This window comes from Lactuca serriola, chromosome 8 (assembly GCF_051521515.1).
Source record: "Lactuca serriola cultivar US96UC23 chromosome 8, Lser_US96UC23_V15, whole genome shotgun sequence".
Lineage (NCBI taxonomy): Eukaryota > Viridiplantae > Streptophyta > Magnoliopsida > Asterales > Asteraceae > Lactuca > Lactuca serriola.
Genome location: NC_136415.1, coordinates 302,451,604 through 302,474,774, shown reverse-complemented (window position 1 = coordinate 302,474,774; position 23,171 = coordinate 302,451,604). Strand labels below are relative to the sequence as shown.

The 23,171-nt window shown below is 37.2% G+C and overlaps 1 protein-coding gene across 1 annotated transcript; it reads right to left on the bottom strand.

Annotated features, from left to right (window-relative positions):
- Positions 1-10,340: 10,340 nt before the first annotated feature.
- Positions 10,341-15,285, bottom strand: LOC145065650 (spermidine synthase 1-like). The gene is made up of 9 exons (XM_079012681.1): positions 15,005-15,285; positions 13,704-13,780; positions 13,475-13,597; positions 13,275-13,379; positions 12,737-12,809; positions 12,231-12,302; positions 11,943-12,138; positions 11,255-11,384; positions 10,341-10,556 (listed from the first exon to the last, which is right to left on the bottom strand). Exons 1-9 carry the CDS (start codon positions 15,156-15,158, stop codon positions 10,488-10,490), a joined length of 999 nt encoding a protein of 332 aa, XP_078868807.1. The 5' UTR covers positions 15,159-15,285; the 3' UTR covers positions 10,341-10,487.
- Positions 15,286-23,171: the final 7,886 nt, after the last annotated feature.

The following is a 23,171-nucleotide window of genomic DNA, read 5'->3' as shown; positions in this document are numbered from 1 at the left end:
TTCTAGATATCCTCATCACGCACCCTCATCTGATGATATCCAGACCTCAAATCAATCTTGGAGAACCAAGAAGCTCCCTGCAACTGATCGAACAAATTGTCGATCCTCGGTAAGGGGTAACGGTTCTTGACCATCAGCTTGTTCAACTCCCGATAATCAATGCACATCCGGTGTGAACCATCCTTCTTCTTGACAAAAAGGATCGGCGCTTCCCACGACAAGCTACTCGGCCGTATAAACCCCTTTCCCAGCAACTCCTAAAGCTGCGAAGATAACTCCTGCATCTTTGGAGGTGCAAGGCGATAGGGCACCTTGGCAATAGGCGCTGCCCTCAGAACCAAATCGATACAGAACTCCACCTGCCTCTCGGGAGGCACACCCGGCAACTCCTCGGGGAAAACATTTGGGAACTCACGCACTATCGGGACCTCATCGACCGACCTCGGTCTCTCTGCACCTACTCTTGTATCCACCACATAAGTCACAAACCCGCTACAGCCCTGCTGTAGACTCTGCCTCGCTCTAGCGGCCAAACAAAATGCTGACCCAGAATGGGTACCCTCTCCATAAACCATAAGAACTCCCCCACTAGGGTCTCTTATGGTCACCAACTGTCGTTCGCAGTCGATAACTGCTCCAAATCTGCTCAACCAGTCCATGCCTACAATGACACAGATATCTCCCATAGCAATCGGGACCAAATCAATCGGAAACTCAACGCCGAAGATCTCGAGTACACATCCTCGAATCACATCAGTGGCATACTGTGACAACCCGAAATTTATTCCGTCATTCTTAACCCCTCCTTCCGTTAAATAGCCTCGCTTTATAAATCGTCCGTTAACCTTTTGGAAGAGGTTAATTAATTTGGGACTTTTATATTGACCTTGTAAGGGTTGAGACAAATTAGAAACACCCCAATATTCCCTTGAAAAATTTTAGTTTCAACCAAGTCAAAATGAGACCATTTAACCGGGTGCGACCAAAAGCCCCGTTTAACGGCAGTATCGGGGTAGATTTCCACTGAGCCCCAACTCAAACCCCTATATAAGGGTGAGTGGAAGTCCATTTGAGACTTTCCACTCTCTCTCTACACACTCTCTCTCTCTACAACTTGTTTTCGAGCCAAAAACGCCCATTCCAAGCCCCAAACTAGTAAGTAACCTATCTTAACTTATTATATAGCTTAGTTATCATGCCAATTAGTGTTTAAGACATCAAATAGGGGCCAAGTTATGTGTTTACAGCCCAAGAACACTCTTGGACCGTGAACACCCTTAAGTGGGGTTTTTAAGCCCCAAAACCCCTCTAAACTACCCCTAGGGCTTAGATATGACTTGTGGACTTACACCTTCGAGCTTAGAACACCAAAACCTTATGATATGGAGAGTAAACATGATTTTACAGCCCAAGAACACTCTTGGACCGTGAACCCCTCTTCATAGGCCGTGAACACCTTTTAAGGTGTTAGAAATGCCCTCAAACACCTCATATGGCCTTGGAAAATGTCTAGAAGAAACCCCCATTGTAGTAAAGACATTAAACATCAATTAAACCAAGGCAACAAGAGTTTACAGCCGTAAACCCCCCTAGGATTGGTTCATGGGCCGTAAACTCCCAAAGAGTGCCCAAATGATGCCCTAACTTCTTCATTTGACTTGGAAAAATGCATAGAACTTTATTTCCTACCATTTAAGACCTTAAAACACAAAACGGATATGCATATAGGAGCTTATGGTCGTAAACTCCTTGTTTAGGGCCGTAAACTCCTCAAATGGTCCATTTGGAGCTTTAAACCCCTTCATATGCCATATATTTGGATCTAGCGTAATTCTATGAGTGAGATAAGACCATTTAGCATCCTAGAACACCCTCACCATGAGTTTACGGCCGTAAACTCATGGGGAGTTGGCCTTAGGGCCGTGAACTCTATAAAGAGTTTACTCTTGAAGAGTAAACTCCCTATCTAGGCCATACACACTCTTAGATGTTACCTGGGACACTCCTAGCACTTAACTAAAGTGTTTTCCGCACTTTAGGATGCGTATACGTGTTTAATTAGTATTATATTTACTAATTATATGTAAACATATGTCATCATATGTTAACAGGTCACTAAGTGTGTTCAAGTCTTTACTTGACACCGAGCACCCAACCGGCACCTTCGTTCGATCCGCTTACAATAGGTGAGTTCATACCCATGAATGAACCTTTTAAATGTTTTTACATGATTTTATGGGGGGGGGGGGGAATACAAGTTAAAACATGCCAGTTATCATATCAATCACATGTGATTGCTAACCCGCATGCACAAGTGTTTCTTACACTGTCAACTGTTTTACCAAGTATGATACTGTAAATGGTTTTCTAAGACGTTTTTACTTGTTCAAGGCTCTTCTCAAATTGTCTCTCGTGCTGTATGTTTTATTTCAAATTCAGTTACAGCAGCATTTTAAACAAGGATTTTCTTTACTTATATAGTTTTATCAAAGTTATAATCAAAACTTGTTTATGAAAGATTCTCAAAGGATTTCTAAAGGTTTTCAAACTTATTTTACACAAGAATACCAAGTCATGATTTTCTTAAGTATAAAGGTTTTCCAAAGTTTTCATCAAAGTTTTCTCCCATGATTTTATACTCCTACTTTGTTAGATACTACTGCTTAGTTATACTTCTACTTAGTTAATACTCCTACTTAGTTAAATACCACTACTTTGTTAACGCTTTTACTTCGTGGTACGCTTCTACTTACGAAACGCTTTTACTTCGTGATACGCTTCTACTTAGTGATACGCTCCTACTTGTTAACGCTTTTACTTCTTGATGCGCTTCTACTTCGTGATACGCTTCTACTTCATTAAACGCTTCTACTTTGTAAACGCTCCTACTTTATTTACGCTTATACTTCGAGAAACGCTTCCACTTTGTTAATGCTACTACTTCGTAAACACTTCTACTTTATTGATGCTTCTACTTCTTGAAACGCTCCTACTTTGTTAACGATTCTACTTAGTTAAAGGCATGCTTGTACATGTATAGTTATATAAATAATGTTTAAAGGACTTAGGAAGGCTAGCTCGCCCTATTTCCTTTTCCTCGTTTGGATGTGGTCTGGTGGGATCGGATATCCGTCCGAAGGTCGTTTAATCATTAATTATATATCATGTATACATGTATAGACATGAAGGTTTACATCGGTCAGTTCAGTTGTGAGTCACTATCATTGGTCCAGTATTTTTACACCAGAACTCACTATACGAGATGCATCTTCAGGACACGGCCTTCTCCGTTGTCTAGTTGGTAACCAGAGTCTCCTGTAGGGAGAGCGGGCATTGTGTGTATAGATCTATACGGGATTGACACCCCCACACCCTGACTGCTAGCTACAGTCCACGGCCTACCAAGCCAATGGGTGACAAATGTCACATTCTTTCTGACGCTTACAGGGCGTCAAGTTCTCTAGTGTCTATTAGTATGGTTACGAGTATCTCGGGGTTACCTTATAATTCATGGCCTTAAGGTAACGGGAATTAACAATGTATTCACTGTTTTTAGACCTTACTAAACGTATCATTCATTCGATACTGTCTGGGGTCTGTATTCACTGTTTTTAGACCTTGCTAGACATATCATTCAATTCATACTGTCTGGGGTCTATGTTCAATGTTTTTAGACCTTGCTAGACGTATCATTCAATTGATACTGTCTGGGGTATGTGTCTCTCTGTTTTAGACCTTGCTAGACGTATCATTCATTTGATACCGTCTGGGGTCTGTATCTCCTTTTGTTAGACTGAGCCAGGCGTGTCGATCAGTCGATACTCTCCTGGAGTCTATGATTTTTTTGCCTTAGTCAGTAGTATTCACTGCTGAGGCATATGTTATTTTCCCTAATATTCTCCTACTTTCTTTAAAATCAAATGCCGTATTTTGGTAATGATAGTGTTTTAGGAAAATTCTCTTTAAAACATAACACTGTCGGGTCTTGGTAGAAGACTGCTTTTATTTAGAAAATATAGGATGTTCTGGAAAGGACTCTAATACACCGTTGATTCTAAACTACTACTTTTTATAAAGTTATTTGAATAAAATGACACTAAATACTTATGAACTCACCAGCATTTATAAAAATGCTGATACTTGCTTTCAAATAACTTGTATTCTCAAGTCAGCAATAGACAGGTACATCCCAGGAGCTTTTAGTGAAGACAGTTTAGTACCAAGCTGCACCTATATTACTACTTGTATTACTTTGATGTTTCTGTGTAATGTAAACCATGCAAAACTATTACTATTAATGCAATGATTGTTGTACTTTGATTACTATACTGCATATGTTGTGATACTTGACATGACGTCATCCACCCCAGAACATTTCCGTCGTTCTGGTTTTGGGGTGTGACACATACACCACTCTCTCGTCAGCTATGGAAACTCGCAAAGGTCGACTCAACGCCTCTCAACAAATACTGATATGCTGACTAAAGGCCAACGACACAAAAGACCAACTCGCACTTGAGTCAAATAACACCAAAGCAGGTACAGAAGTCACAAGAAATGTACCTACGCATATCATAATATAAGTATAACACCACAAACTCAAAATAAATATATGAAAGAATACAAACCAGCCACAACATCGGGCGCTGCACGGACCTCCTCCGATGTCAACTGGAAGGCTCTCCCGCGAGACTTTGGCGCCTCGGCCTTCACTGGCCGACTCTTCGTAGCTCGTACAGCAGCAGGGGCAGATCCCTGTGATGCTCCCTATGCTGACCCCCGCAATTGCGGACACTCGGCCTTCCGGTGTCCAGTCTGGTTGCAGTGAAAATAGACTGCAAACCCCTTGGGGCAATCCTTGGCCATGTGCCCCTCCTTGCCACACTTGTAGCAAGACCCTACTCTACAAACCCCCTCATGACTCCTGCCGCACTTGCCACAAGTGCGGACCTTCTGGTTCCCTGATCTTGAATCGGCGGGCTTGGCCCGCTTGGCTGCCGGTTGGGACTATGTCGGTCGCCGATCCCTCCCCTGAGACTCCGCCTCCTCTCTGGCCTAGGTCTCGAGCTCAATCTCCCTCTTCCGGGCATTTGCCTGAAGCTCGGAAAATGTCTGTACGACAAGTTCGCCACAAACTCGCGGATATCTCTCCTCAAAATGCTCAAATATCGACTCACGCGTGCCTGCTCGGAAGACACGTGCTCAGGGCAGAACATCGCCCTCTCATGGAACATCCTGGTGAACACTATAATAGACTCGGTACCCTGCTTGAGGGTCAAGAACTCCTGAGCCAAACGTTCCCTTTCCACCGAGGGAACGTACTCATCACAAAACATAGCGGTGAACCTCTCCCAGGTCACCGCGGCAAGCTCTGCAGAAGAATAGTGCATTGTCACAAACTTCCACCAGTCCTTCGCTCCCAAGCAAAGCTGGTTCAGTGTGAACTGAACTATCAGATGCTCCGGACAAGAACACGTATAGAAGCATCCCTCAATATCATAAATCTATCTCATCGCAGCGATCGGGTCCTGCGTCCCATCAAACTCTGGTGGCTTCGTGTTGTTGAACTCCCGATACAGCAACGAGTCACCCCCCTGTGGCCTCGCAGCAGCGACGGCTGCGGTGGCCGCAACAACAGCAGCATCAGTAAGAGCAGCGTAACGCTCGTCAAAAGTCTCGATCAGGGTGGTCTTGATAGACCCAAACATCTCTGGTATCTCGGCTCGGATGGCAGCAGCCACCTCCTCGTGAATCAACCTGTGGATATCCTCATTGCTAACATCACTGCTCTCATGTGTGTGGCATGTCCCAACCATGATGTCTCTCTGAAATACAACACAAAATATCATAGGCTTACTCGAGTGTACACACACTCGATATCCTATTCATACTCACTCCCTGGTACCCTAAGGATTGTTACTTGGGCTGCGCACTGATCCGGTGTCTTCGGTAGTACGGGCCCAATACTACCGTCCACACCGCGTCAGTATTCACCCCAAGTCCTCCTCCTAGGATCCCAATGCCCAAGTACTCTACTCTCTTTATGCATAGTCTACTCTCTAGCAGATCTCTCATAAGCTCCCCGCTGCTATCTATTCACTCTTAAGCATCTCCTAGCAGCAAAACCCCTAGGCTAAGGCATCACAAATCAGGCCACTCTAGTCCTAATAAGAATACCTAGCCTACTCTAGCATGCATATCATATCATAACATATCTCATAACTCATAATGTAAGGGTATTTTGGGAAATCACCGTTCGGGCGCTAGCTGATCGTACACACTGCTCTGCTCTGCTCTTTCAAAAACTTTTTACTCTTTGAGAAAAATTTTGTGATTTTATTTTGAAAATCTCTCAAATCCTCAGTTTGAGTTCAGATACGCCCAAAGGTGCACCTGAATCCCTCAAACCAAGGCTCTGATACCAACTTGTAACACCCAAAATTTTCAAACAATTTTTTTTTCAAATTTCAAAAACATACTTTCATTCATAAATGTTATATAAATGTCATTGTATCACATATCAATCCATAGTAACACATCCCAATATCATAATATATAAAAACTCCTCATGTGTGTACTGATCATGCCGGTGCCTTCCCGCGATCCTCACTAGTACCTAAAACACATAACACAACACTGTAAGCATAAATGCTTAGTGAGTTCCCCAAAATACCACATATAACACATAATAGCCACTCGAGGCTATAACTCTGTGACCCTCTGGTCCTAACTCTGTGGACCCTCTGGTCCTAGCACTATGAACCTTCCGGTTCTAACTTTGTAAACTCTTGAATATACACGGCACGAATCACATAGAAATAACGCAGTACATCACAATCACATAAATAACATACAAGATACTTTTTCATATACTCTAATTACCACTCTAGGTAAAGTATAGTGAGAAGACTCACCTCGGGTAACTCGGTAATCTCGAACTCGGTAAAAATCTGATCTAGCCTCCGCCTAATCACATGGAATAAGCACTCTAATCAATACAACTCTCAAGGATAGACTATTCCCTCTCTTAGCACTCTCAGAAGGGTAAAAGACCATTTTACCCCTCTCATGGGTCAAAGACCCTAACGTTGACCAAACCCTAAAAGTAAACAAAAGTCAACTTTCCAGGTTACGTTGCGCATACCAAACCTGAACGTTGGGCGTACCCGGCGACCTCACAAAAATGGGGAACGCGACCCCCTACGTCGCGCGTACTGGGATTACGCCCCGCGTAACTCCCAATTTTAGACTCCTTAGCTTTTGGGGTCTTAAATAGTTAAGACAAACGTCCAACTTTCAGATATGACCATCCCTAAGCCTCTTAATCCATAAAGTTGGTGACTTTAAGCCTTTGCATGGCTGCAATAGTCACCAACACCCATAACATTCCATTTCCAACCCTAGAAAGGCTCATAACTCAAGCATGACCCCATAACAACGACCAAGTTGGGATTTTTATGGATCTACAACACATATATCACTGAAATGGGACATATCTAGGTCCATGGAGTCCCTTATGCTCATAAAGTCTCCACCTTTGGGACTTTAACCCTAGAAATGGTCCATGCAACACCAAACCAAAATAAAGAGGAAAGTTTTGAGCTTTTTACCTCTAGATGAAGCTTCTCCCTCTAAAGAACTCAGATCCAAACTTGAACCTCAAACTCTAGCCTCTTCAAGCTCCTCTCCTTCTTCTTTACTAACACACAAAGGCACTTTTAGCTCAAAACACTCACACACAAGCTTTGGGACGAAGGAAATGCTCTCTTAGGGTTTCACTCTTTGGTATGGTGGCTGAGGATAAAGCCTTAGCAATCCTTATATAGTGCACAAGCCAAATATTAGGGTTTGCATCTGGGCCCGCTACACCCAGCGTACCTAGGCGAGTCCGCGTCCAAATTAAGCGAATGAGTATGCGCAGCGTACTCTCCAGTACACCCAGCGTACTCATTTGCTACAATTTCCACTCAAGGGCTAGTCTTGACAACATGACATAAGAAAAGGGTTAAATAGCTTTACTTGAATTTCGGGATGTTACATTATGATCTTTTGAGTTCATTGGGTGTGAACCAAGAGAGATTCTGGTTTGGATCCTTACATCCAAACAAGGTGGCACACACAAGATCTCAAGCTCAAAGGTCATTAGCTACAAGAGAGGTATGTGGTTCTTCCTTATTTATGTTTTCATAAGGTAGCAATAATAGCATAAAACTTAGATCCTTAAGTCGCATGAACACATAGGATTTTGTATTGTTTTTGCTGTCATGATTAATGTATTTAAATGCTAGAAAACCTAACAATTTTGACCGTATATTGGTAAGTTTGGTCCCTAGAATTTTTGGTTTCAGACTTTGACCACAAGACTTACGTATAATGGCAGGTTTAGTCACTAGACTTTTGCATATTGTCATGTTTGATCCCTACACTTTTTAGGTTACAGACTTTGGCCATAGGGCTTTCATATATTGACAAGTTTGTTCCTTAGACATTCTTATTTCTATAGGTTTAGCCCCCTATAAAGCAGGGATAAATTCATTCTAATTAGTATATAATATACAATTGGAAAGTATGAAATCAATAACATAAGTACGTTTCCACATAAGCATTTGGGATGGATATATGCTATCGTTCGCCAAAATAATCAGTCACAGAAATGACCTCTATATTAATGGAATAATTATATGCATAGTCCTTCTAGTTTTTAATTCAAAATAATTATAGTTTTAGACTATATACCGGTTAATTTGTACTAAGACATATTTGTCTCTATAGTTTTTAACTTCAATAACTATATATTTGGTGTTGTGGTTTTTAATTTCAATAATTATAGTTTCGGTCATTGTAGTTTATAATTTGCATCGGTTACAGTTCTATTCCATATTTTTTTAGTTTAAGATAATTATAGTTCACCCATGTAGTTTTGAATTTGTATTAATTATAGTTTCGGCCCCTGCAATATTTAATTCCAATAACTATTGATTTGCTCCCTTTGATCCCTACAGTTTTTAATTTAAAATTTATATTAGTTATAATTTGGATAATTGTAATGCATAAACCGTCCATCTGTAATAGTAATATTATGAAAACTGTCTCTATGTAATAGAGATATTGTAGAATTGGTCCCTATGTAATAGCGATATTATATAAATGGTTCCTATTTAAGAAAAAATTATAGTAATGTTACCGATATTATAAAAATGGTTTCTATGTAAAAGAGCATTACATAAATGGTGTTCAACGTATGAGATTAAGAAACACGCCACTACATATGAACATCGCTAGTAATTACATACAAATTACACACACTAGACATTTTGACCACCTAGCCATGTTGGGTCATTTAATATGATTTGAAGTTTTGTCAAATAAATTATTTAATTTACAAATACTTAAACTGTAGATTCAGTATGTCTAAAATGAACATTTGAACTTAAAACTCATTATTAAAAAAAAAAATTCAAAACTAGATCATTGATATAAAAATCATTAAAAAAATCTATTAATCCCTAGAACTAGATAATTCAAAAACTGAAGTTTTAACCCATTCTAGAATATCAAAATTCAAATACTTTCTTAACATCTATTATACATCATGGAGTGCTTGAGGGAAGCCGTGGACCCTTTCCCCCTCACCAGAACACCACACTGGGAGTATAGGATCGGTGGTGCGGGGAGGAGGTGGGAGAGGGTTGTCGTAGTCTCTCTCTTCCTCTTATTGGCCGGCGATTTTTTGTTTATTTTTCTTTTTTATTTTTTCCATTCTTACTGTTAAAAAACGGTAATATATAAAAATTAATTTCTTTTTTACTCAACATCTAGATATAAGAAATTGAGTTTTTAATTATTTTTAGCCTCTACATCATCTATAAATACTCACACTTTAACCTTCAAACCAACATAATTAACAAAGTGGTTTTCATTTTTAATTAATTTTATGTTTATCACTCACTTAAAAAAATTATAAATCATAAAAAATCAATTATTTTTATTTAAAAAAAAGAGTGAAAGAAACTTCCCACACACTAGATTTTGATGAGGGAAATAAAAGTAAGGGAAATGATGACATAACAGACAAAAAGTGAGAAACTTCTCACACACACTCTCCGGTCTTACTTGTAGAAGCTTTCAAATACTAAATTTTTCAAAAAAAAAAATAAAAAAAGAACTTAAATTTAACAATCTATGTATGCCTAATTAGTTCCATGTTGATAAATTTGCAAAAACAAGTTTCAAGAGCTTGAATCTCTAGAGCTACATTGTTGAGTTTCAGTTCCAATTGCATAAACTCATGAACTTTTTTAAGTTGATCAAATACAGCTAAAATTGTCACAAACCACTAATACTCACCAAAACAGAACCCCGAATTTATTCCTTAACAATATTTCAAAGACACTTGAAGAAATCAGTTGAAATAATCTCAAGTCAACTGACATTCAAAAATCTGGGACACTCTAAAATGACTATTTTAACCTTCTCTCCCTATTTTGTCACTTTGCTGCTTTGGCTTCGATCACTTTCTTTGCAAATGAAGGCAAACAGAAAGCTGCTGAGTGGATCTGCATGTTCATATCAAAGATAAATGATCAAGAAAAATGAAAATTTTGCATTAAATGATCAAGAAAAATTAAAACTTTACAATGTAAGTTCAAGAAAAATTAAAGTTTATGATAAATGATGAAGAAAAATGAAAACTTTACAGTATATGATCAAGAAAAATGAAAATTTTACAATATATGTTCAAGAAAAATATATCTTTGCATTAAATGATCAAGAAAAATTAAAACTTTATGATGTAAGTTCAAGAAAAATTAAACTTTATGATCAAGAAAAATATAACTTTGCATCAAATGATCAAGAAAAATTATAACTTTACAATGTAAGTTCCAGAAAAATGAAAGAGTATTGATAAATCATAAAGAAAAATGAAAGAATTACAATAAATGATCAAAGAAAAACGTAAGCTTTAACGATAAATGATCAAAAAAATGAAAGTTTTTGTGATAAATGATTGAGAAAAACGAGAACTTTACGATAAATGATCTAAATATTAAAATCTTACAATAAAGGATCAAGGAAACTGAAAATTTTACCAATAAATGATCAATAAAAATGAGTTCTTTACAAAACAATGATAAAGAAACACAAAAGTTTCAAGTTAAATGATCAAGAAAAATGAAAACTTTATAATATATGATCACAAAAAATGAAAGATTTACATGTGAAACAAAAAGATATGATGATAAAAAAACGAAACCTCTTTGTTGTAGAACTTCAAGGGTCCCACAGATTTAGATTGTTTATCGATTGCATCTATTGGGTTGACCGGGTTCTTGAAGTCAACCTTGGGTCCTTCAGTAGAACATAACATGAATCCAATAACACCACTGCATTCATTCATAGATCATGTGCAAAATTAACAATTGTTAGAATTTTCAAATCCTTATCACCAATTGTCACAAATTTAAGATTTTGTAGATGATTAATGGTGAGGATTACACAATGTTTGACCAGTTTGACCCATTTCCCTTTTTGCCAAAACTTTTTAAGACTAAAATTTCAAACTTTCTAGTTGCATAGTTTGATTCCAGATGTTTGGTCCCTGGGCTGTTTAAATAGTAAAAGACTATTTTGCCCTCGTCTCCATCCTCTTCTTTCAAAAATCAAAACCAAAAAATATTCTCCATCTTCTTCAATGAGGAATATTTCTAAAGTTTTCACATGACAAGGATGAAAGAAAGAGATGAAGAAAACAAGGGCAAAATAGTCATTTAGCATATAGACTATCGAACCATTGCTAAAAGGGTACAAGGACCAACCAAAGGACACTTTCGGGACCTTTTTCTAATCCATTTGATTCATTAGATAACAAAACACAACCCAAATCGACTCATTTTTCAGTAAAAAAAATCAAAATAAAAAATTTTCAAAGAAAATAATTAAACCTTGGATACGTAGGAACCGTTGTCCATGCATAGTTAACAGATCCTTTAAACACTTGGCAACAATTTGCAACAATATCTTCAATAATATCCATATGAAGCCATATGCTTTCAGCTTGTGTACAAACAACACCACCAGGACGCAACGCTTTTGCAACAGATTCAAAAAACGGTTTCTCAAAAAGCTCTTGAGCTGGACCTGAATCATAACAACATCAAATGGTGGGGTAGGTGGGGTGGGGTAGGGGTAGGGGGTAGGGGGTTGTTAAAGTGCTAAAGTGTGTAAAGTACCTATTGGATCTGAAGAATCAACTATAACAGCATCATAACTTCCTTCAGGAGCAGCTTTCAAGAATGCAACTCCTACAAGATTTGAAAAAAGTAAGAGTAAATTACACAAATAGTCCCTATGGTTTGGGGTGATTTGCACGTTTGGTCCCTAACTTGTTTTTTTAACTCGGAAGGTCCTTACTATTTGTTTTTGTTGCGTGTTTGGTTCCTGTCTTACCTAAAAAGACTATTTTGCCCTTGATTTTTTAATTTGTTTAAATAAACACACTCCCGACCCCACTTCCATCTCACCTTACCTTACCTACCTCGGTTTATTTAAATAAATTAAAAAATCAAGGGCAAAATAGTTTTTTTAGGTAAGACAGGGACCAAGCACGCAACAAAAACAAACTGTAGGGACCTTCCGAGTTAAAAAAAATAAGTTAGGGACTAAACATGCAAATTACCCCAAACCATAGAGACCATTCGTGTAATTTACTCAAAAAATAAGAAACAAAACATTTTACCATCGCCTATGTGGAGGTTGACACGAGGATCATCGTATCCAACAGCAACATCGGGAAAGAACTCTTTAGAAACCTGAAAAAAAATGGGACAAAAAAAAAATCAAATTAGTTCTTTTTTTAATATCTTGTAAGGAGACACAATTCTTTTTATTTTTTCATGAAGGAGACACATTTTGCAAAGCATAATGTCATAGGAAAAAGAAAAAAAAAAAAACAAATGAGGGCAAATTTGTAAGAAGTTAGGACTTAGTGAAGAAAGCTTCATTATGTCCTCTGACATTAAAATTGATGAGTATTGTGAAAACTTTGATTCTTTGAATGTAAGGATAAAATGGTCATTTACATCATCATTACTCATTTTACTCATTCAGCCACTTCATACATGACTTGATGAGTATAAAAATGAAACATCCCTTAAGTCTTATCCTCATTAAGTCTATTAAGTCAAATAGAATGAACAACTAAATATGTAATGATGTGTAAAGATTAAAAAAGATTCAAGAAATTATGAATTTACAAAAATTTATAATTTACTCACATCAACAACCATTTTATCAATCTCACATATATCTATATGTTCAATAGAAGTATGTCGAGCTACTTCACGCAACACACCACCATCACCTCCTCCAACAACCAAAACCTAAAAAAGATTTAAAAAAAAAAATCATATAGTTAATAGAGGCGTTGTAAAATCGAGTGTAAAATCATATGTTGAACAAAGTGGAAATGTGAAACCTTTTTAGGGTTTGGAATTGAACAAAGGGGAAGATGAGTTATCATTTCTTGATATGCACATTCATCTCTTTCTGTAAGTTGAATTACACCATCTAAAACAAGAACTTTCCCATATGTTGCTGACTAAAAAAAAAAAGGAATAAATATATATTTTATTATTTGAAGTAGGAAAGGAAGAAAAAGGGGTTTTGATATTGAAGATTAGAAAGTAAAATGAAAAATATAATACCTGAAATACCATAACATCTTGATACTCAGACTTCCCTTGAAACAAGATTTTTTCCACTTTTAAAGAGTGTGCTTCTCCTGCATATTTACATGGAAAAAATGAATAATATAAAGATTTTATATGGATACTTAAAAAAAATCTATTAAAAAGAAGGAAGTGAATATAATATACATTCAAAGGGTATAACAGTAAAGGGGTGTTTGGTTCTCATTGGAAGGAATGGAATCTGACAATGGAATTGGAATCTGAGAAAGGAATTGGAGTATGTCATTGGTTTGGTTGGATGGAAATGAAATGGAATTCAATTACATTTCTTTGATGTTTAATGTTAGATTTGTGAATATATATCAAAGAAATTGGAATGTAAATTATGTTAAAAGGAGAATGTGTTTGTGTTTTAATGGATTTATGAGGATAATTTTGTCTTTTAATGAATAAAATGAAAAATGGAATTCAATTCTTATCAATGATGCAACCCATCATACATGGTTTTTTAAGAGACATTTTGGAATTTAATTCCATTTTTAACATAATGGAATTAGAGATTCCAATTCCACTGGAATCCACAAACCAAACATGCCCTAAGGTAATATAAAGATTAAACATATCAAATCAAGACAATTTGAACCCTGAATTTTCGTATAAATATAGAAATAAAAAGGGGTGTTTGAATGTGCGCTAACTTTATGTAATAATCATACAAAAAAAAAAAACCCTACAATAGCATGAATGCAGAAAAGTAATAGGGGATTTCATGATTATTATCCACCTTTTGACTTATGAGTGTCAAGTGGGATACTTTTTAATTTAAAAAATTAGAGATGTTTTTGGTTATAAAAAGAATTTCGATAACAATAAAGTATCATCGATACACAAACTCTGTACTTTATTACAAAGTAGAAAAAACAAGAGTCGATTTTCTATTTTGGATATTAATAGAATGAAGCCTTAAAATAAAATAAAAAATGAGCTCTAATGATCACACTAATGGAGTAAATTTACTTTAAACTATAATAAATAAAACCCATAAACCCATGAAGCGGATAAATCACCTAACAATACTTGAGTGAATCTGTAAATCTATGACAAATACACAAGAACAATAACCACATTAATCCCAAATCACCATGAGATTCGAAAAACCCAAACTATAGAAAACCACCGAAAGGAAACAAACATTAAGGAATTGCGCAAATTAGTAAAGAGAGGAGCTCTGTAAACAATTTGAAATCGAAACCCCAAAATAAATACTTTCATACATATAAACACAGTAAGAAAATGAGAAATGAGAGAAAACCCACCAGGCCACATTGGGCTAATCTCTGAAAACCATCCGGGAATGACAGATGATATGTTGGCATTAGTTTCAAACGCGGCGGCGCCGTTCTCGTCTCCTTCTCTTGGCCTCTTTAACGGCGAATCAGTCGCGGCGGCGACGGTGGTCTGTTCAGCCATAACTCGATATGTTACGTCTCTCTGTTTATTTAGGTGTGCCCTGAACCCTGGACCTAAAGAGAGAACGTGTGAATCTGTTTGTTCTACAAAATGCAATTATAAAGAAGCAAAACAAGTACAAATCTCTCCCCCTCCGTATATAAACAGAATTTTTGCTTCAATAATATAAGTCCCAAAAAGAAAAAGTTACACATAACAATCACCATTATGAACTAATTACAATATGGTCCCTATTTTCCATGATTTCTCAAATCTTTAACCCAATCATATTTTGCAGGACATAAAAGTACTAGAGTATCAATGGACCATTTTGGTATAACATATCAACCTTAAATTTTCCAAAATAACATACATCAACCATGAAAAAGTAAAGTCAATTCCATAATAATATATATTGTACATGAAAACTAAAACAATAATGCAATAAGGGAGTAAATTTTATCTTCACATTTTTATTTCAGAACTCCTAATGTCTACTTAACATTTGTTTTAGATATTTTTTACAATTATTTCAAGAATTTATGTTTTAAATTTTTTGTATTTATTCTTCGTTCCTTCATAATAAAAAGTACGATTTCACATCCAATATTTAACCATAAGTTGTTCATGGTCACAAAGTGGGTCAAAATCAACTCGGGAACATACTAAATAGTTGCCGATATAGACCGATGACACCCACCAACATGATTGAATCAACATCATAGTTCCAACACTTCGATATATTGGTCGCAAGAGATCATGAGTTTTCTCTTTTCAAAAAAATAAACTAGGCTTCATCAATGAACGCATAAGATACTGAAGGAAGAATGAACATAACAGGATCTTTAGATGTGTGAGAACAAGAACGATTTGATTCGCAGGGACAAGGTTTTAAACTCAAACCTTGAGTAAATGCTTAAGATCAATGTATGTTTGTCAATAAATGTTCCAGTCAAGTCTGGATAGTCAAGTCTGAGATAAAGTATTCAACAAATGTTCAAGCCATAAATGATGAATGACAGTAAAGATCACGGTAGAGATAATAAATGAAGAACAAGAAGAATGTTTGAAAGAATATTCAGAAAGATGAAGTAACTTGGATATGCTAAAAGGTTTGAATAATCTATCTATTGATTCAACATTGAATGCTCCTATAAATAGGAGCACATGAAACATAGTGCGAACCAATTACAATCAAAGGACTGGACAAAAGAGTTACATCTCACAGTCTGAATATCCGTGTTTGACAAATAAAACTAAGTCCTATGACAAGTCAAATCAAACAAAAGACAAATTACATTAAATGCATAAAGACAAAATATTGATTTAGGCAAAGAAATCATTTCGGACACAAGGTTCATTCTGGAATGCCTTCACTCTATCTTCACTTCACCACTTTTGACTTCAGGTCCGGACACAAAGAAATTCCAGAGCACACTTCACTTCGGAACTAGCTTGACTTCGGAGATGATAACTGGATTTCGGATTGCTAGAGGTTCACTTTCAGGTTCCAACAATCTCCCCCTAAGTGAAATTAGCAATCAAGTCAGCTTAGATAGCTTCTTCCTTAATGAAAGTGTATGCTCTGAACAACCATTCTCGGACTTCAATGTACCATGACAACTGACTCAAAAACTTTGCTTTGACATGCTCCGGAGCTTCATACTTGGTTGCACGGCTGATGAACTTCTTAAGAGCTTTTGTAGGAACCAGGTGTTTGTCAAGGACTTGGAAAAAGTCCTTCTTGTTTGTTTTCTTGGTCTTGTATACAAACCCTAGAACCGGATCATCAATAGGGCCTTCAGCTAGAAGATCAGCTTCCAGAAGCACGTATTCTATCTTGGCAACAAAGTCTTTGGTTCCGAAAAGATGGGCAAGCTCATAGTCACGTCGACTAAATTTTGCGACATAGTCTTTAAGGAAGCTCAGGGTTGCATGGTATGTACCCATGCTAATATCATCATTCTGAATTCCTCGAAGGTGAGTAGCTAAAGTTAAAATGTCGTTCGGATTCATCGTCGGAAAGTCAGCATCGGTGATGGTTTGATAGGATGGTTTGTTCATGATAACATTGTATCGGAAGAGTGGACAGTTAAGTTTAAACTTGGTGAGGACCTTTTTTCGTAACCAAAAATCTTGGTAATCTTCTTCCTTGTCCAAACTTCCTTTTATGGGAAGTGCATTCTTGGCATAGAAGGTTTTTAACCTTTCACGATATGTATGTATGGTGACCTTCGGATTGTCATTGGGATGGAGAGGGGCAAATTTGATGTAAAATTTGTTGAAGGGAGAGAGAGGAAGATCAAGTTGTTCGAAATCATCAGAAGGAATGTCGTAGTACATGAAGGGTACTAAATCGACATCCTTAAGAATGTCTTCACGGAAGAGAGGATAAATGTCACGCATCGAATCCGGATTGTCTTTGAGCGCTTGGATCCAGATGTTGTCTTCTAAAGCCTTGTTTATTTCTTCCTGGGACCATCCAAGTGTTTGCTTTGGTAGAGGTATGGATTCTGTGATAGGCTTCTTGCCTTTGTCTTTACTTTTGTTAAAGACTGAGATCACATGCAACATGTTCTCATCCATAGTGACCTTAGGTGGGTAGGATGGAAGAGGTTCTTTTAGAATGTCGTCTGGGGTCCGGAAAGGAGAACCTTCCTTCATTGGAGTGATTTTTGGTGCCGGAATAAGTGGTAACATGGAAGGAGTGGCCCGGAAGGCTTGAGCGGTGAGAAGTGTTTTTGCCTTAGCAATTTGAATTGCCCTAAGAAGAGCATCAGGCAAAGTAGATGGCCAAGAGGCTGCAGACCAGATTTTCTTTTCTTCTTCAGTTAATACCTTCGGAAAAGGCTTGTTTGGATCTTCGAGACCAAGTACTCCAATAGGAACATATTCTTCTTCATCTTTGTCTTCATCATCATCAGTGTCTCCTAGAAGTCCGGAAAGAACTTGGACTTCATCATTGGAATTGAGATCTTCATTGCGAAGCTGAAAAACCAAGGCAGGTTTCCACGGTTGACTCGGACCTTCTCCCCCTCTTGCATCGGTGGCCTTAGGAATCGGTGCAAGCGCCAAAGAGTCCTTCAGATCAACAGATTTGTCAAACACCTTTTGAAGACCGGTATTAAGCTGACGAGTAAGCGTATCATAAGCTTCCGAAGTGGGCGCTTGGGAGGAGAGATGATCGAACAGATGTCCAAGGATAGCAAGCATCTCATCAAACTTGCGATTCGGAACATCAACAATGTTCCAAGAAGAGCGAAGCAGCTTGATGAGGACTTGCTGGATTATCAGGTTTATTTCATCCTTTTTCCTTATTTCCTTCTCCAGCCTCAGAATTTGTTTTTCATGGCAAATGTGAGTCTGCTTGATGAGATCGTTTGTAGCAGCTACCAAATCATAATGGACCTTGAGCATTGTGGTAATGGTGTCAAGATAATGCTCAACTGAAGCATCATACTTAGCTTCAACTTCTTCAATGGAGTGCTTGATCCGGATGGAGATCAGTTGATCTAATTAAGCTTCTCTTTCAGCCACGGAGGGTCCGGACTGATAGGATAAAGACTGGAGAATGGCATCGAACTTGGAGTCCAGTCCAGACACCTTTTCATCGATTTTGGACTTGAGCTCAGCCACTGAGGTCTCAAGAGTTGTAACATTCTTCATTGTGTCCAAAACATTGGATTGAATATCCAGGAGGGCAAACGGATCTATATGGTTTCCTGTTGAGGATCCGTTGTCTGAGCTTGAAGGTTGAGGATTTGGTTTCAGAGAGTTTGGATTTATTGGAGTGACAGAAGGACCGGGTTTGTTGGTGGCATCATCATGAAGCTTTTGTGTAGATTATGAGTCATCCTTTGTGGAGGATGAGGATCCGAAATCAAAAGCGAGCTTGGAAGAAGATGGCCTAAGATGAAGTTGAACTGAGGAAAATATGTTGGCATTAGCAACGTGTGCAACATCAGTTGTAAGCATCACTTCTTCGGAAATTTCATCATCTGAAGCTGAAGGATTTGAAGCATAAGGAGGAGATTTTGGAGTTTCTCCAGATGTGAATTCTAGATCTGCAAGCTCGTCCGTAGGAAAAAACATATGGAAGGTTGTTTTGAATGGCCCGGTTCCGCATGGAGATGAGAGTGACTTCCACCTGGGATATTGTAAGTTCTGGATGCCTCATGTATGCCCTGTTTACAAAGTCTTCCCACATAGGATCATTAGTTCCTGGTCGTCCTGTACCTTTACCGGGTATCAGACCAATTGCAGCATCTGAGGTTGGAGGGACAACTCCGGCCTAGGAATGCTTGGGGTCTGGAATAGGGGTTCCGGAGTGTATGTGTGTAGAAATAAGTGGGATATCAAATTTGATGCATGGGTGTCTTCCAGGGGGCAAGGATATTTGTTCAACACCGGCATCACCTTTTTGAGAAGGTGAGGGTGGATTATGTGCGGACTCCCCGTGTGTGTGTGCATGTGTTATTGAAACATCGAGAAGTACCTTGGATGAGTGGATGGGAGGGGTGTTCAGAAGGCCAAAATTAGTCTAAATGTCATGAGTTCCTTCTGTTGGATAACGTGTCTAAGTCCATAACTATATTTTGTATGAACTTGATGTTGGATTAGTGTCTAAGCCTGTAACCATATTTGGTAAGTACTTGACCCGGTTGTGCATGGTCTTTTTGGGTTGCCTTCAAACCTGACAATGGAATAGGATAATTGTTGGAGAGAGAAGAATGATTTATTAATTTATTACTTGGTTAATAAATTAATTTGAAATCAAGGTAAATGATTTATTAATGTACTATAGATATAATATATTGATTAGAAATCATATTGTTTAATTAATATTTAATCAGAAATTAATGTGGAATTAATTTTAGGATTAAAGGAATTAATTGAAAATACAGGGACTAAAGGTAACAATGTTCAAAAGTTGAGCATTGAAGCATTCTAGAACCTCCCTTAGAGGTTGGGAATGAAATCTAAAGTGTCCTAGGGTTTCCTTGAGCTCTAAGGATGCCTTGGAAGCCTTAGGGAGGAAGTTAAGGGATTAGGGTTATCTAAGATACACCTGCCTTATCCTAAACCTTCCTTATCACCTATATAAACCCCTATAGGGTTGGATTTTGTCCAAGGCACTCCAAGAGAGGCTCAGAGCCGAATTTTCCACTTCCCTTCTCTCTCCATAGTAATCCTTGGTTGCTAGGTTTGTTTGTGAGCCATTAGAGGTGTGACACTTGTGGCGCTTGCTTTCAAAGACAAGAAGATTCAAGATTTAAGTTGTTATTACAATATAACAACAAGAGGTATGTATTTCATCCTTCTTTGTGATTCTTGAAATTACTAGAAGCATGCTTGGTTTCTTTATGTGTTCATAATGTTGTATAACTAATAGTGAAAACATAGATCCAACTCTAGGGTTGCATGCACACATATGATTGTTTGTATAAAACCCAACAGTGGTATCATAGCCATTGGTTTTTGTTTTCAATTAGCATTATACAAATGTATGAACTTGACTGATGTGCACGAAAGTACACACTAATTTTAATATTTATAACCTAACAAACTTAGACTAACTATGCACTTATAGGCAGTGTACGTAGTCAGATTACAGTATAGCTTAGGTAAGTCGGGTGTCGATCATAGGGAACGGTGTTATTAATTTTATATATTCGCTACTAAATTAATCTAATTATTAATAAGCTAAAAAGGGTTTGTATCTAATTTTGCAAGTTTAGATGAACTTAATTCTTAAACAAAACTCAATCAATAAACAAAATACTTCTGTTAGTTCGAATCCACTTTCACTCAATGGTTATACATTAGTCAAAACTATTACCGTTGGTTACCAATTTAAGAAGTATTAGTAGTTTAGTTCTAAACCTACTAATTATTAGCCAATTCATGTAAATCTATGTGTGGTCACACAATAGTTAACACATAATCAAATATCAAATAAGATTGGAGCTATGAAGATTGATTAATCAAAACACAATTACATTCATAATATGCGTTTTCTAACACAGCTTAATTCAATGATTCAATTACTTATCTAAGATTGGTTTGGTCTTAGCTCTAATAAATTAGTGTTCACTTTGTTATTAGGTATTCATATTCATGCAGATTCGTGTTCACTAACTACACAGAACTAGAATTTAAAGCAATTAAATCATTAACTAAACATGCTAGGTAAAATCAATCAACACAAGCATATAACCAACAAATAAAGTCAAATCTAATGCATTCAAACCATGAGTTCCAGCTTCATCTAGCTAACAGAAGCAGCTAGATTTAGCTGGACATATTAACAACTAAACATTTAAAAGCTATAATCAAACACATGTTTAATGTACCAAGTTTATAAAGCAAATTATGAACTTCCTCTTCTTTGGTGTTGAAAATCACTTCCAGATCTCTTTTTCTTCTGAATTTCGCCTTCTGGAATCTCTTTCTTCCACCAAAAGTCACTTCAATTCGCAATGGTCAAGGATATATATAGTTTCCCGATTTTAATAATTCACGTCGTGAACAATAAATTATTCACGTCGTGAGTACAAGATAACCGTGTTCGGAAAGGATTCCTTCACCCGCGTACATATCTTCTAGAACTTAAGCTCACGTCGTGAATCTTCCAGTTCTCACGACGTGAGAACGCTTTTTCCCTGATTTTCTTGTCCTTTAATCTTTTAACTCCCAAAGTGTCTTCCTTTAACGTTTTTAGTCACTTTTCTTCAAAATGTCTTCTTTTTGGCTGCAAATAACATTTAAACTCATAAGTACCATTATTTTAAACAAATTACCAACTTATATACAAAAACGTACTTAAATATTGCCTAAAAATATGTATAAATATGGCAATATCAAAATACCCCACACTTGGGCTTTGCTTGCCCTCAAACAAATTTAAACTTAACCCTTTATTACTAACATCACATAGAACAATCCGATTCCAGCTTAACCATTATGCCAAGACCTCAACGCATGCATTTGTGTCTAAAATTTTTCTAAAGTACCCCGCCATACTTTAAATACTTACAATCTTCATAAACACTCGCCCATTTCTTCCGAACAATGCTCATTTTATCCATCCCTCCGAATCCATCTGCAGAAAACCTCCTAACCTCAAGGTATTTTTGGTTGAGCAACCCAAGCATACATAATCTAGACAACTAAAATTTATGATACCACTATGGAGCTCTTTGGAATTCTTCACTTTCTTGATAATTTGATCTTTAATTTTTTTGAATTCACCACCTTGTTGTTTGATTTTTGGTATCTTCAACTTTTGAATTTCTTGGAATTTTGTTTTTTTTTCATACTTTGAATTTGATGCTCCAAAATTTCTTCAAACTTTTTCTTGTAAGTCTCTCTCTTTTTTTCTTTTTAACATGTAACTCACTTCTTTTTGTTTTCACTCAAAACCCTACATGCTTAGCAGGGGCGCTCAACTTCAAACTTTATTGGTTAAAGATAATAATTTTCCTGGATACATTTCTGGTCACGATGCTAAACATATTGCATCCTTCAAACTAACCGAGGTTGTGTTTTTGTTCCATGATTTCACTAAAATAAGGGAGACCACAAATGCACTATAACGTGTGTTGGCTCAACTAAACATTTGAGCTCTTATCGGATCATCCCATATGACACTAACAACTACAGTTCAAATTATTATTACTAGATTAAAATTTTCAAATTCAAATTTTACCATTATCTAGCAATTAACTTTTTCTACCCCCTACCCCACACTTATTTCATACAATGCCCTCATTGTATGCCTAGAATAAAACAAAATTAAGAAAAGGGAGAAAAAGTAACAAACTCCCCTGGGCTAGCGGCGTAAGCATCTCCAAAAGTGTGGAAAACGTGCATCTTGAATATGGACTCTGAGAAATAGAAACTTGGATCTTGAACATGCGAGATAAGCAATGTACCGACAAAATATGAAATCGAGCCTTCAATCTTCTACAAATGTGGTGGAAATCTCCAAAATAGAACGAACAATGTGGGAAAGCATGTGCCACATTGTATGGT

Bases quoted from the DNA above. Each gene is read 5' to 3' on its own strand.
- LOC145065650 (XM_079012681.1), bottom strand. From the start codon at position 15,158: ATGGCTGAACAGACCACCGTCGCCGCCGCGACTGATTCGCCGTTAAAG. The intron at 11,385-11,942 runs GTTTAATTATTT...GAATGAATGCAG, and splicing joins ACGGTTCCTACGTATCCAAG to TGGTGTTATTGGATTCATGT. The intron at 10,557-11,254 runs GTTTCGTTTTTT...ATGAACATGCAG, and splicing joins TGAAGTTCTACAACAAAGAG to ATCCACTCAGCAGCTTTCTG.